This window comes from Notothenia rossii (assembly GCF_949606895.1).
Source record: "Notothenia rossii genome assembly, chromosome: 1".
NCBI classification, from domain to species: domain Eukaryota; kingdom Metazoa; phylum Chordata; class Actinopteri; order Perciformes; family Nototheniidae; genus Notothenia; species Notothenia rossii.
In genome coordinates, this window is record NC_136912.1 from 95,346,560 (window position 1) to 95,360,124 (window position 13,565).

At 40.8% G+C, this 13,565-nt stretch overlaps 1 protein-coding gene across 5 annotated transcripts in view; it reads right to left on the reverse strand.

The window, feature by feature from the left end:
* Nucleotides 1-924: 924 nt before the first annotated feature.
* The window catches only part of palm1a (paralemmin 1a), a 20,970-nt gene continuing 8,329 nt past the window's right edge, over nt 925-13,565 (reverse strand). Inside the window, exons 4-11 of one of the 5 annotated variants that reach the window (XM_079664699.1) lie at nt 9,810-9,934; nt 9,463-9,526; nt 8,875-8,896; nt 8,683-8,739; nt 7,024-7,098; nt 5,102-5,233; nt 4,052-4,642; nt 926-2,325 (exon numbers count right to left, since the gene is read on the reverse strand). In XM_079664699.1, the coding sequence (XP_079520825.1) occupies nt 2,264-2,325; nt 4,052-4,642; nt 5,102-5,233; nt 7,024-7,098; nt 8,683-8,739; nt 8,875-8,896; nt 9,463-9,526; nt 9,810-9,934 (1,128 nt within the window). In that variant the 3' untranslated portion in view covers nt 926-2,263. Of the gene's footprint in view, nt 2,326-3,612; nt 4,643-5,101; nt 5,234-7,023; nt 7,099-8,682; nt 8,740-8,874; nt 8,897-9,462; nt 9,527-9,809; nt 9,935-13,565 lie in introns of those variants that run through there. The other 4 variants (XM_079664700.1, XM_079664702.1, XM_079664703.1 and 1 more) reach the window with 4 other exon arrangements.

Genomic DNA, 13,565 nt, shown 5'->3' on the forward strand with positions numbered 1-13,565 from the left:
TGTCATTTATAAATGTATAATCTTTTAATGCGTTTAGTGTAATTTCTTTACATGTGATACACATTTACTATAACTATTATTATTTTGATCGTCTACTTAAACTTATAACTAATATAGTTATTATTTTCAGTGTGTGTTTATGTCGTTAGTTTTAAATTGTAAATACTTTTGTTGTTTAATATTCTATTAATTTATTCTATAAGCTAATTTCAGTTTGTAATCATGCCTTTATCTTGAGATTGTAAATAATGTTGTTTTTGTGTACTGTGGCCTCGGTCAGCTGGTAACCGTGACGACAGGAGGTGCTGCTGGGGGGGTCGTCATGACAACGAGCTGATCAACACAAAGCACGCTGATGCTTCTTCACACGATCAGCAGTTTCCACACAAACCCACCTAGTGTTTTATATTCTGCTGTTTTAATGTATGTTTCACTTTAGTTAATTATTTACTCAGTGCAGAAGAGGATCCGGGCTTCTGTAGAAAAGTATCATAGGTCCCATTTAATTATAAGCAGAGGTGGGAGAAATACTCAGATCCCGTACTTTAGTAAAAGTAGAAGTACTCAGATCTTGTTCTTGAGTAAAAGTAGAAGTACTCAGATCTTGTAGTTGAGTAAAAGTAGAAGTACTCAGATCTTGAGTAAAAGTAGAAGTACTCAGATCTTGTACTTGAGTAAAAGTAGAAGTACCAGAGTGTAGGAATACTCAGTAAAAGTCCTGCATTCAAAATGTTACACAAGTAAAAGTAGAAAAGTATTCTCATCAAAATATAGTGAAAGTAGCGACAGTAAAAGTAGTCATTGTGCAGATTGGTCCATTTCAGAAGAGAAATATTCAAGTAAAGATTCAAAATAGATTGAAATGTATACAAATTAATCTTATTTCCGAGAAAAAGAGTGTTTTCTACATTATTAAAACACACTTTTCAATGTTAGTAAAGAGTTTATTTCAGCAGAATGTATGTTTGGTTTCAAATTTGTAATGCAAATCTCCTCTTCTTCTATTTTAAGAGGGACCTGAGATCAAGAGTTTGTCTGTTATTCACGTATTTATTTATTATTATGCAAAGAAAGACCTTAAAAAACTTGAAGGCTTTGAAAACAGCACATGGTAATTAACAGGGTAGGAGAGAAATGTCTTAAACAAAAAGGATAAAACTGTTTCCATGCATTCAAGGAGGTTAGCATCAAACTGTTAGCAACACGCTCACACACACTGAGTCTGTGGGTTCATATTTGTTAGTGAACATGTGAAGTGTACAAGCTGAGGAATCAGAGGAGCTCCACAGGGATCCAGTCTAGACATCTTTATTATTTCCCCTTGTGTTTAATATTAATGATCACTGCCGGCTGATGGGGTTTAATGCAGGTTTGTTTCTCAGTAGTCCAGCAGAAGAGGTCTGGTTTTAAGATTCATCCTGTTTAATGTATAAATAATTAATACCCAGCTCTCTCATTCAGTCTCTATCACTTCCTGAATGTCAGAGTTTCAGACAGATCGATGGACTTGGTAATGGGGAGGTCAGACGCTTGCTTGACATTAACATATGAATTAAGGTTTTTAAGGACGAGACGTTTGCCTCGCCCTTCTCTTCAGCTCACATACAAAAAAAACAACCGCAAGTTTGCTGTTTTTTAATTAACATAACATAAGCAACTAAGCAGCTAAGTTAAAGCTAGCTGGCTAACCTTAGCTTGCACATTAATATTACTCCTAGCACAATAACTATGATTGGTTAGTTTGCTGCCTCCCTAATGACTTTAGCTAACATTAGATTTGAACCAACAATAACATATGTAGGCCTAAGGTTAAAAAGCAAAGGTGTTTCTGGCAAGTACAGGTGCAATGCAGTGGCTAACCATCTGACTGTAAACTAAACTGATCTAAGGCTAGGCGTCCAGCAGCTACTAAGCTATGCAACATGGATCTGGTGTTGTTCTTTTCAATTTACTACATCTCTTAATCATGACTACTATACGATTAAAGCAACATTTAAACATTAAGACATATCTTACAGCCAGCAGCAGGTTAGCTTAGCTTAGCATAAAGACTGGAAACGATGGGAAACTGTTAGCATGCTCTTTCCAAAGATGACACTTGAATCCACCGTTACAGCTTTTAACAGATCAACGTTTCCAACTTTGATTTATTTTTGTCTGATTAGAAAATTCAGACTCTTAATTGTTTAATAATTGTTTTTTCTTCCGTTTGTAACGATGAGCTTCAGCGCTTCTTTCACACAAACAAGGAGCGGCCGTCTCCTCATCTCTTTCCACTCAGTAGGCCATCTTTGTTTGTGTGGTCACGATGGTGGTGTCTGTGATCTGTTGATGGAAGACAGGAAGTGTTTAAACCTGACGACGGTCCGTTTGTTTTTACCGAAGCTAACAGTGACGCCGCTGAACCTGCGTTAGCGTGTTGGATGTGTTTTCCTTTCACAACGCGGATTATCTATCCTGGTTTTAAATACAAATCCCCCTTATCACATGTTGCTAACGGTCTACCGCTAAAAATGGACAAGAACTTGCACTTTTTTCCAGAAAACAGAGACGGAGTTCGGTTGTAAAACGTTCCAATTCTTTTGAAAGGTCCCACTAAAGAGACGTCTTTTTATCGTTGTCACTTCCTGTGGAGAATGTCCAGCCCTGGTTTAGGGTTATGGCTAGAAAGGATCCGTCTAGTGTAAATATGACGTCACGTTCTCGTTGTAACTCTCGTTGTAATAGGAGCTGCTCGGAAACACATCTACAGAAGTAACATGATGCAACATACACATTAATGCACCAGCAATATTAATAGAGAAACATCAGACATAATAGTAAAACTCTGCAAGGGAACATTTTATTGCACCAGGAGCTATCTTGTGACTTTTACTGCGACAACGTTGACTTGCCTGTGAATAAAAAATAAACCATAGTGTTGGTGATCTACAGTGTTGTCATTCTTCTTTGAACACCAGCAAGACCGCTAACACCCTATTTCAACAACCACACTCCCTGTAATTGACATAATTAATAGATAGTTTAGCTTCTCATCATCAGTTGCTGTGGCCCACTGATGTTAACGAACTGAAAGGCTGCCTGCCAAACGTAAACATTCAGCCATGTGACATTCAGCCAAACTCTCGCGAGAGTTTTACACAAGACGGATCCTTTCTAGCCATAACCCTGGTTTAGGACAGGAGACATTTTAATTGACTTATTCCACATATTTGTCCCTTTAACAGACAGAGATAAAGAGGAAGAATAATCTCTTTTGATCGGTGCAGAACAAACTAAACTTAGTTTTTTACATGACGATTGTTCGGGTAGTAACAAGGCCTTAAGGTTCGCCTCAAATAGTCCTTATTGCCCTTATCACTGCTATCTTAGGAGGTGTATATGCGTTTTTATAAACTGTCAATGCTAACGAAGCTAACTTGGCTATTACTGGGTTTTCAGACTTGTTGTTTAGGAACGCCGTTGTTGACACCACTGATTTCTGAGGTTAAAAAAAACGCGTCATCGTCTAGCAAATCATATCTGCAGTGATGGTTTGTGTTGTCAGGTTTAGGGGGTCATGCGGGACACCATGGTATGTGATGGTACGGCAAACAGAAACAGAATCCACTCATCTGTCAGCTCACTTTATTTTCTCGTTTATAAAACCAAAAGCAAAGCTGAAACTCTCCGACAAACAGAATCATGTGACTCTGCTGGAGAAACATACAAAATCAAATAAATACAAGTCTAAAATTAATTCACTTTTTCATATGATGTAGCTTATAAAGAGAGAGAGAGAGAGAGAGAGAGAGGGGAGGAGGAGGAGGTTAGTCGTACAGGTCTCATGACTGCATGGCTAATGCTAACGCTAAGCTAATCAACATGAGGAGTACAAAAGTAAAAAGGCTTCAAGGAAATAGAAAAAGTAAAGAAAGGTTTTATAAAACAGCAGGAAATGAAGTCATGTTGTTAGGCTGAGGCAGTGGGTGGAGTTTAGTTTTTGTCGTTTTTTGTCCCAGATTATAATATGGACGCCTCCTGCAGGATCACATGATGCTGCAGCACTTACACGGCTGCTTCTCCTTTTTAATCTCCTGCACCTCACTCGGCGTTCCCCCGTTACTCGGCGTCATGGCGGCCTCCTCTTGGGGTTTATTAGCGGGCGGCAAGTCGGTGAAGACGGGCGTTTGGGCGGGGGAGGCAGATTTCGGTTTGGGCGAAGCAGGCGGAGGGAGGGTCGGTGTTTTGGCTTCGTCTGGCGATGTTTTCCCGTCGTCGATGAGCACCAGCTCGGCCTTCACGCTGCCCTGAACGCCCAAAACCTTCTTCGTCTCGTCTTCATCCTCCACGCTCTGGTACCCCATGAACACCATCGTGACCGGGTTTTCCGCGCTCGCCTCCTCCACGTTTAGCTCGACAATCGGTTGTGCCTCCACCCCTGGGATCTCCACTGGCTCCTGGACCTCCTCCTCCTCTTTCTCCTCCTCTTTCTCCTCCTTTTTCTCCTCCTCCTCCTCCTGGACCTCCGCGGTGGGGAGGGAGGTCACGGTGTCTCCGGTTTGAGAGACCACCGAGGCCTCGTCTGCTTTAAAGATGAGCTCCTCCACCTGGGAGAAGCTGAGCAGCTGGACGCCGTCATCTCCGTTCATCTCGTGGACCACTGAGAGGGAAAGGTTGAAAGGGACGGTCAGGAACGAACTAGACTGTAAAGGATTCACAAAACTAGTCTTACCGGCAGCGATGTTAAAATTAGATCAGAAGATGTAGGTGTTTGTCAGAGTGCACCCTTTAACACATTCATTATTTAAGTCATTGGACGTGACGTTAGCAAATTGAAAATGTATATTTTAAACTGATTTTGATCAGTGCAGTCTGAAGCTCCTACACCACATGCGTTTAAATGAATGTCATCTGCATTGAAGCGTATCTTTGCTTTCAGGTCTATAGTCCACAGTGGCCCGTCGTGACAAGAGGCTGCAGAGCGGCATCATGCGGTCAGTTTCACTTTAAGAGAGGTTCCTGCTATCCAATCAGAACTCAGTTTTTGTTTGTGTTCAACGGGAAACCTCTCGTAAAGCCGGATCTGAGTTTTCACTATATTTGTATTTTCCGACATCACCTTTCCGCTCGTCCTCGTACACTTTGACCCCGTGGTGAGAGAGGTCAACAGGAAGTGTGGTGTTAGAGGAGAGGACCCGTGTTTCCCCCGTCACTTTGTCCCGCTCTACTTTAATCTCCACCGAGTACATGGCTGGAGGGAGGGGAGGGTCAACGAAACAAACACACACACATCTAACATCAACACGTATGACAGCGTATCGGAGCCTTTAAGGTAGGAAAATAATACATTACAGAGCAAGAGGAGCTGATGTTCAGGTGTATATCAGTATGTAGTGTCTCTACTTTAAAGAGTCCTCTCCTGCTGATGTTCAGGTGTATATCAGTATGTAGTGTCTAGACTTTAAAGAGTCCTCTCCTGCTGATGTTCAGGTGTATATCAGTATGTAGTGTCTCTACTTTAAAGAGTCCTCTCCTGCTGATGTTCAGGTGTATATCAGTATGTAGTGTCTCTACTTTAAAGAGTCCTCTCCTGCTGATGTTCAGGTGTATATCAGTATGTAGTGTCTCTACTTTAAAGAGTCCTCTCCTGCTGATGTTCAGGTGTATATCAGTATGTAGTGTCTCTACTTTAAAGAGTCCTCTCCTGCTGATGTTCAGGTGTATATCAGTATGTAGTGTCTCTACTTTAAAGAGTCCTCTCCAGTTGATGTTCAGTTGTATATCAGTATGTAGTGTCTCTACTTTAAAGAGTCCTCTCCTGCTGATGTTCAGGTGCATATCAGTATGTAGTGTCTCTACTTTAAAGAGTCCTCTCCTGCTGATGTTCAGGTGTATATCAGTATGTAGTGTCTCTACTTTAAAGAGTCCTCTCCTGCTGATGTTCAGGTGTATATCAGTGTGTAGTGTCTCTACTTTAAAGAGTCCTCTCCTGCTGATGTTCAGGTGTATATCAGTATGTAGTGTCTCTACTTTAAAGAGTCCTCTCCTGTTCATGTTCAGGTGTATATCAGCATGTAGTGTCTCTACTTTAAAGAGTCCTCTCCTGCTGATGTTCAGGTGTATATCAGTATGTAGTGTCTCTACTTTAAAGAGTCCTCTCCTGCTGATGTTCAGGTGTATATCAGTATGTAGTGTCTCTACTTTAAAGAGTCCTCTCCTGCTGATGTTCAGGTGTATATCAGTATGTAGTGTCTCTACTTTAAAGAGTCCTCTCCTGCTGATGTTCAGGTGTATATCAGTATGTAGTGTCTCTACTTTAAAAAGTCCTCTCCTGCTGATGTTCAGGTGTATATCAGTATGTAGTGTCTCTACTTTAAAGAGTCCTCTCCTGCTGATGTTCAGGTGTATATCAGTATGTAGTGTCTCTACTTTAAAGAGTCCTCTCCTGCTGATGTTCAGGTGTATATCAGTATGTAGTGTCTCTACTTTAAAGAGTCCTCTCCTGCTGATGTTCAGGTGTCTATCAGTATGTAGTGTCTCTACTTTAAAGAGTCCTCTCCTGCTGATGTTCAGGTGTATATCAGTATGTAGTGTCTCTACTTTAAAGAGTCCTCTCCTGCTGATGTTCAGGTGTATATCAGTATGTAGTGTCTCTACTTTAAAGAGTCTAAAATGTAAACTGCTATCCCCTATAAAGGCTCTAATGTGCTGTCATACACATAAGAGATTAAATCCAAAGACTAAGATTAAATACTCACACACTCAGACAGACAGACACTCAGACAGAGAGACAGACAGACAGACAGACAGACAGACAGACAGACAGACAGACAGACAGACAGACAGAGAGAGAGACATACAGACCGACAGAGAAACAGACAGACAGACAGACAGACAGACAGACAGACAGACAGACAGACAGACAGACAGACAGACAGACAGACAGACAGACAGGATGTTAGGTGTTAAACATAAAGATACATAACGAGAGCTCTTTCTCTTGAATCTTGAGAGAGTAATAACCTGATCAAACAGACTCACCTCTCTTCATCTCCTCCGTCTCCTCCCTCGGTTTGTTCATCCGTGGGCTTTTATGAACTTTGACCTCTGCAGGGGCTCATGGGAAATAAAGGAGACAGAGTAAAGACCAGGCGGTGGTAGAGTGGTATGTGCTCCTTATGAAACATCATCAAGAAATGGAGGAGAATACATAAGGGATGTAGTCTGATTACTGTAGTCTGATGGATGTAGTCTGATTGATGTAGTCTGATTACTGTAGTCTGATTGATGTAGTCTGATGGATGTAGTCTGATGGATGTAGTCTGATGGATGTAGTCTGATGGATGTAGTCTGATTGATGTAGTCTGATTACTGTAGTCTGATGGATGTAGTCTGATTGATGTAGTCTGATTAATGTAGTCTGATTGATGTAGTCTGATGGATGTGGTCTGATTGATGTAGTCTGATTAAAGTAGTCTGATTACTGTAATCTGATTACTTTAATCGGAGGACTGTAATCCTATGAATGCAATCAGTTGAATTTTATCCTATTATTTTGTCTGATGTATATAATATTTTTAATAAATTAGGATGAATATAATATGTAGAATTGGTGCATAGCTAGAAAGTAACTAAGAACATTAGTTAAGTACAATGTTTGGGTACTTTACTTGAGTATTTGCATTTTATGCGCCTTTGTACTTCTACTCCACTACAGTTCAGAGGTACATGGTGTACTTCTACTCCACTACATGTATTTAATCCCTTTAGTTACTTCACAGATGTGGATGAATGATGTGAAATATAATCAAGTGTTAAATCAGACTTTAGTTCCACCTGGAGTAAATCCACCAGCTACCCTGCAGTATACAAAGTCATTCAAACTAGCTGCACCTTTACCAGCTTTGAGAACACTTTCATGATCAATCATTATAAAACATATCATATCTATTATTCTGAAATGGACCAATCTGCACAATGACTACTTTTACTGTCTTTCACTATATTTTGATGAGAATACTTTTCTACTTTCACTTGAGGAACATTTTTGAATGCAGGACTTTTACTGTAACAGAGTATTCTTACACTCTGGTACTTCTACTTTTACTCAAGAACAAGATCTGAGTACTTCTACTTTTACTCAAGTACAAGACCTGAGTACTTCTACTTTTACTCAAGTACAAGATCTGAGTACTTCTACTTTTACTCAAGTACAAGATCTGAGTACTTCTACTTTTACTCAAGTACAAGATCTGAGTACTTCTACTTTTACTCAAGTACAAGATCTGAGTACTTCTACTTTTACTCAAGTACAAGATCTGAGTACTTCTACTTTTACTCAAGAACAAGATCTGAGTACTTCTACTTTTACTCAAGAACAAGACCTGAGTACTTCTACTTTTACTCAAGTACAAGATCTGAGTACTTCTACTTTTACTCAAGTGCAAGATCTGAGTACTTCTACTTTTACTCAAGTACCAGATCTGAGTACTTCTACTTTTACTCAAGATCTGAGTACTTCTTCTTTTACTCAAGTACAAGATCTGAGTACTTCTACTTTTACTCAAGATCTGAGTACTTCTACTTTTACTCAAGTACAAGATCTGAGTACTTCTCGTACCTCTTAGTGCGAGGATTACTTTAATACAATTTCTGTAATGTAATCTGATGAATGTAATCTGATTACTGTCACAGTCTTACCTTGAATGATCTGATCCTCGTCCTGCTTAGGGACGCTGTGGACTTTGACCTCGACATCTGATCAGAGACAAACAGTGAGACACAACAACAACAACAACAACAACAACAACAACACAACAACAACAGCAACGACAACACAACAACAGCAACGACAACACAACAACAACGACAACAAGAGAAGAAGAAATGTACCTTCAACTGATCCTGATGAAACCTGCGGACACACAAACAGGAAGTTCAACTTCACAATTAAAGTCAATGTAGTCCAACAGGAAACAGGAAAACTGTCAACTAGAATTACATTAAATAAACCGCCTGATTAATATACAACATGTAGGTATTCATCTCAACTCTTATTTATTTAATTAATTAAGTCAATACACAATTATTATGAATTGAATAAATTGAGATGCTATTCAATGTACAACCTTTTTTATACACATGAAATATGTATATTTAAAAAATAATAGAAAAATGTAAGTAATAAACGATATTTAAAAGTATGTATAAAACTAAAAATATATGTCTATATTTATATTATTTGATTTGGTACATTTGATGGCATATTAATTGATTTGCTTATTTATTTACTTTTGATTATGGCAACGTCCGGCCTCCATACAAAATCCTGATTATTTAACATCTTGTATGCGAGTGTGTGTGTGCATGTGTGCGTGTGCATGTGTGTGTGGGTGTGTGTGTGTGTGTGTGTGTGTGTGTGTGTGTGTGTGCATGTGTGTGTGTGTGTGTGTGTGCGTGTGTGGGTGTGTGTGTACTCACAGTAGTGTGTGTTATGGTCTCACACACGCCTCCGTTTTCCAGACTGAGCAGCTCCTCTTCCAACCTGAAACACATGCACATGTTCACCTGCAAGTCGTATCAGGATATTAAAATAAATGAAAATCAGTTTAAAAAGTTTGGTAGCACGTCACTGAATCACGGAGGTACTGAAGAAAGTAAAAAAAAATAGGAACATTTTCAGGAAAGTTATGTACACTTTGTCTCTCAGGCTCCTGGTATTTAATTAGTTTTATTTGAATTGAATTGTATTTGTACTTGTATATATTCTCCTCGGGGATCCTGGTCTGTTTTATTTTGTTATATTGTCTTATATATTTTTGAACAACCTGCATATGTTCTCCTCCAGACTCCTGGTCTTGTCCTCGTCGAGCTGCAGCTGTTTCCTCCGGTCGTCCTGCTCCGGCCCGGGAGCCGCTCCCTCCAGCAGCCAGCGCTCCCTGAGAGCCTTCGACTGCACGTAAACAGTAAAGTATTTAAAGTATTCAAAGTATTCAAAGTACTAAAGTACCTGAAATACATAAAGGTCTATAGAGTACGAGGAATACCTCCATCCAGAACTCAGGACATGAAGAGGGCTGAGTGTTTCTGTCTCTGCATAATACATTATATTATAATGTGTCTCTGTCATGTGTGTGTGTGTGTGTGTGTGTGTGTGTGTGTGTGTGTGTGTGTGTGTGTGTGTGTGTGTGTGTGTGTGTGTCTGTGTGTGTGTGTGTGTGTGTGTGTGTGTGTGTGTGTGTGTGTGTGTGTGTGTGTGTGTGTGTGTGTGTGTGTGTGTGTGTGTGTGTGTGTGTGTGTGTGTGTGTACTCAGAGCCTTCGGCTGCAGGAAGATAACAGTAAAGTATTTAAAGTATTCAAAGTATTATAGGACCTGAAATACATAATATATGGTGTGTATATAGTAGCCTTTATGTTCCTCTCTGCATGATACATTATATTACATTATACTATATTATAACGTGTCTGCAGAATTATATATATATATATGTTATGTATATAGTAGCCTTTATGTCCCTGCGAGCAGCTGGATGTTAAAAATACTTCATTCTGAGGTCAAAGACTTTCTGTGGTTCAGATATTTATACTGTGCAGCTGCTCAGAGACACACCTCTGCAGATACCCTGAGAATAACACACACTGCTGCACTGTGAGAATAATTTAAATAACTGGGACACTGAAAAAAAAAAAAAAAAACTGACACCAAAGGCATAACCAAAGATAACTCAACTGCGCTGTAAAATAACCCTCAAATAACTGGATCACTGAAAAACAACCACAAATAAAATATTTAAATATCTCTACTACATCATAAAAATAACTGAAAATAACTGGGAAAATGTGTTTTCACTTTAACATCAAAGACAGATACTAGTAACTCAACTGCACTGTACAGATAAATAAATAATAATAATTCAAACCCTGAAAAGAATGACAAATATTTAGTTTTTCATAAAAAAGCCAAAATAACTTAAACCCAAAAAGGAAAACGGTTTCACCAAATAATTTGAAAAGTAAGCAAAAATAACTGTAACGCTAATAAAAACCAACTCTACTGTTCTGTAAAAAGTGCTAAACTATAATTCTGACATGGTAAAGATAACCAAAGAGAAGGATGTAAGACAGCTGAATGTAAATCATTTATTTCATGGTTTAAAGGTCCATACTGTTCTTCATCAATACACCATAGAGAGGTGCAGGAATGAGTCCTGAAACCCGGAAGTGAGTCAGCATTTCACCACTTCCTGTTCCCTCCTCTCAGAGCCAATGGGATTTCTCCTGAGGATTTAGGAAACTCTCTGGAAATAAGGTCTGTGGTTGAGACACATTGAAGAGACAGATCACGTTTTGTTCTAGGACATTAAATCCATCAGCAGTGACCCCACTGGTGACTTCTGAAGAGTGGACGTGTCTGAAAAGTCCTCTGTCCTCTGGACCCTATCCCCTCAAACCTCCTTCAGACTATCGCTCCTGATATTCTACCGTTTGTCATCTCATCAACACTTCTCTAACTTCTGGTTTCCAAACAGTCTCAAGGAGGCAAGAGTAAACCCTCTCCTAAAGGAACCCACTCTCAATCCGTCTGATGTTATTAACTACAGGCCTGTCTCTCTCCTCCCGTTCCTGTCTAAAACACTTGAACGCGCTGTCTTTAAACAACTCTCCTGTTACCTCCATCAGAACAACCTTCTGGATCCGCACCAGTCTGGTTTCAAGGCAGGTCACTCAACAGAAACTGCTCTCCTTGCTGTCTCTGAGGAACTGCACACGGCTAAAGCAGCCTCCCTCTCCTCTGTCATCATCCTTCTGGACCTGTCTGCTGCATTCGACACGGTGAACCATCAGATCCTCCTTCGCACTCTCCAAGAACTTGGAGTTTCAGGCTCTGCACTTTCCCTCCTCATCTCATACCTCAAAGACCTAAAGGGCAACTTGGAGAGGGTCCGAGTCCGACCCTTGTCAATTAACTAGAGGAGTCCCTCAGGGCTCTGTTCTTGGTCCCCTCCTCTTCTCCTTGTACACAAACTCGCTCGGATCAGTCATTAGCCCGCATGGTTTTTCATACCACTGCTACGCTGACGACACCCAACTGATTCTGTCCTTTCCCCGCTCAGAGACCCAGGTCGTCGCACGCATCTCTGCTTGTCTAGCAGACATCTCTCAGTGGATGTCTGCTCACCACCTCAAGCTCAACCTTGATAAGACTGAACTGCTTTTCCTTCCGGGAAAAGATTGTCCCACTCTTTACCTAACAATCAAGATCGGCCCCTCTGTTGTTTCCCCGACTCAGACTGCAAGGAATCTGGGTGTGACCCTAGATAACAAACTGTCCTTCACTGCAAACATAGCTGCAACAACCCGCTGCTGCAGATACACGCTTTCCAACATGAGGAGGATACGTCCCCAGCTGACCCAGAAAGAGATGCAGGTTCTGGTCCAGGCTCTCGTCATCTAGACTACTGCAACTCCGTCCTGGCTGGTCTACCTGCATGTGCCATCCGACCTCTGCAGCTCATCCAGAATGCAGCGGCTCGTCTGGTCTTCAACCTTCCTAAATGTTCCCACACCACGCCGCTCCTCCACTCCCTTCACTGGCTTCCGGTAACTGCTAGAATCCACTTCAAGACACTGGTACTTGCGTACCATGCTGTGAATGGGTCTGGCCCTTCCTACATCCAGGACATGGTTAAACCGTACACCCCAGCACGTGCACTCCGCTCTGCATCAGCCAAACAGCTCGCTGCACCCGCACTGCGAGGGGGACCCAAGTTCCCATCAGCAGAAACACGTGGGTTTGCTATCCTGGCTCCAAAATGGTGGAATGAGCTCCCCATTGAAATCAGGACAGCAGAAAGCTTACACATCTTCTTCAGACTGAAAACTCATCTCTTTGGACTCCACTTCCAGAGATAGAATTACTAACAAAGCACTTATATACTAATAAAGGGCTGGCTTATCTAAAGCCAGTTGAGTAGCACTTGAAATGTTTTAGCTCTATGAAACCTGATGTTCTTATATGATTCTGTTTTCCTCAAGGTTGTATTTTGTCGGTCGAACGCACTTATTGTAAGTCTCTCTGGATAAAAGCCTCAGCTAAATGCAATGTAATGAAAAACGATGGTTGTTACCAAGTGGCTGAATAGGACTACAGAAGTCGTGGAGGTCGTTGTACGTCATTACGCCGAACACGTAAACACTCCTCTGAGTTAGTTTCTGTTCTGCTTGAGAGCAAGTCCCTGCCTCCTGCAGACTGTTCAAACAAACACTTCAACTCGTTCCATCTAGAATCTGTGTGTTTGAATATGGATCTGAAGTTGGCGTGACGTTGAAGTCGTGCTGCTGGACTCGGCTGTAGCTCCTTTATAGCATAACGTTAGCATTTAGCTTCTGGACATTAGAGTTATGATTAGAACATTATAAAAGTAGACATGTGGAGATTATCCGGCTGAACTAAACGTGATCCGTCTCTTCAATGCGTCTCAACCACAGACCTGATTTCCAGATATTTTCCAAAATCCTATGGAGAGACATTGCATTGCGTTTTTGTCGAGGGAACCCAAGCGCAACTTACTTTCGGGATTTA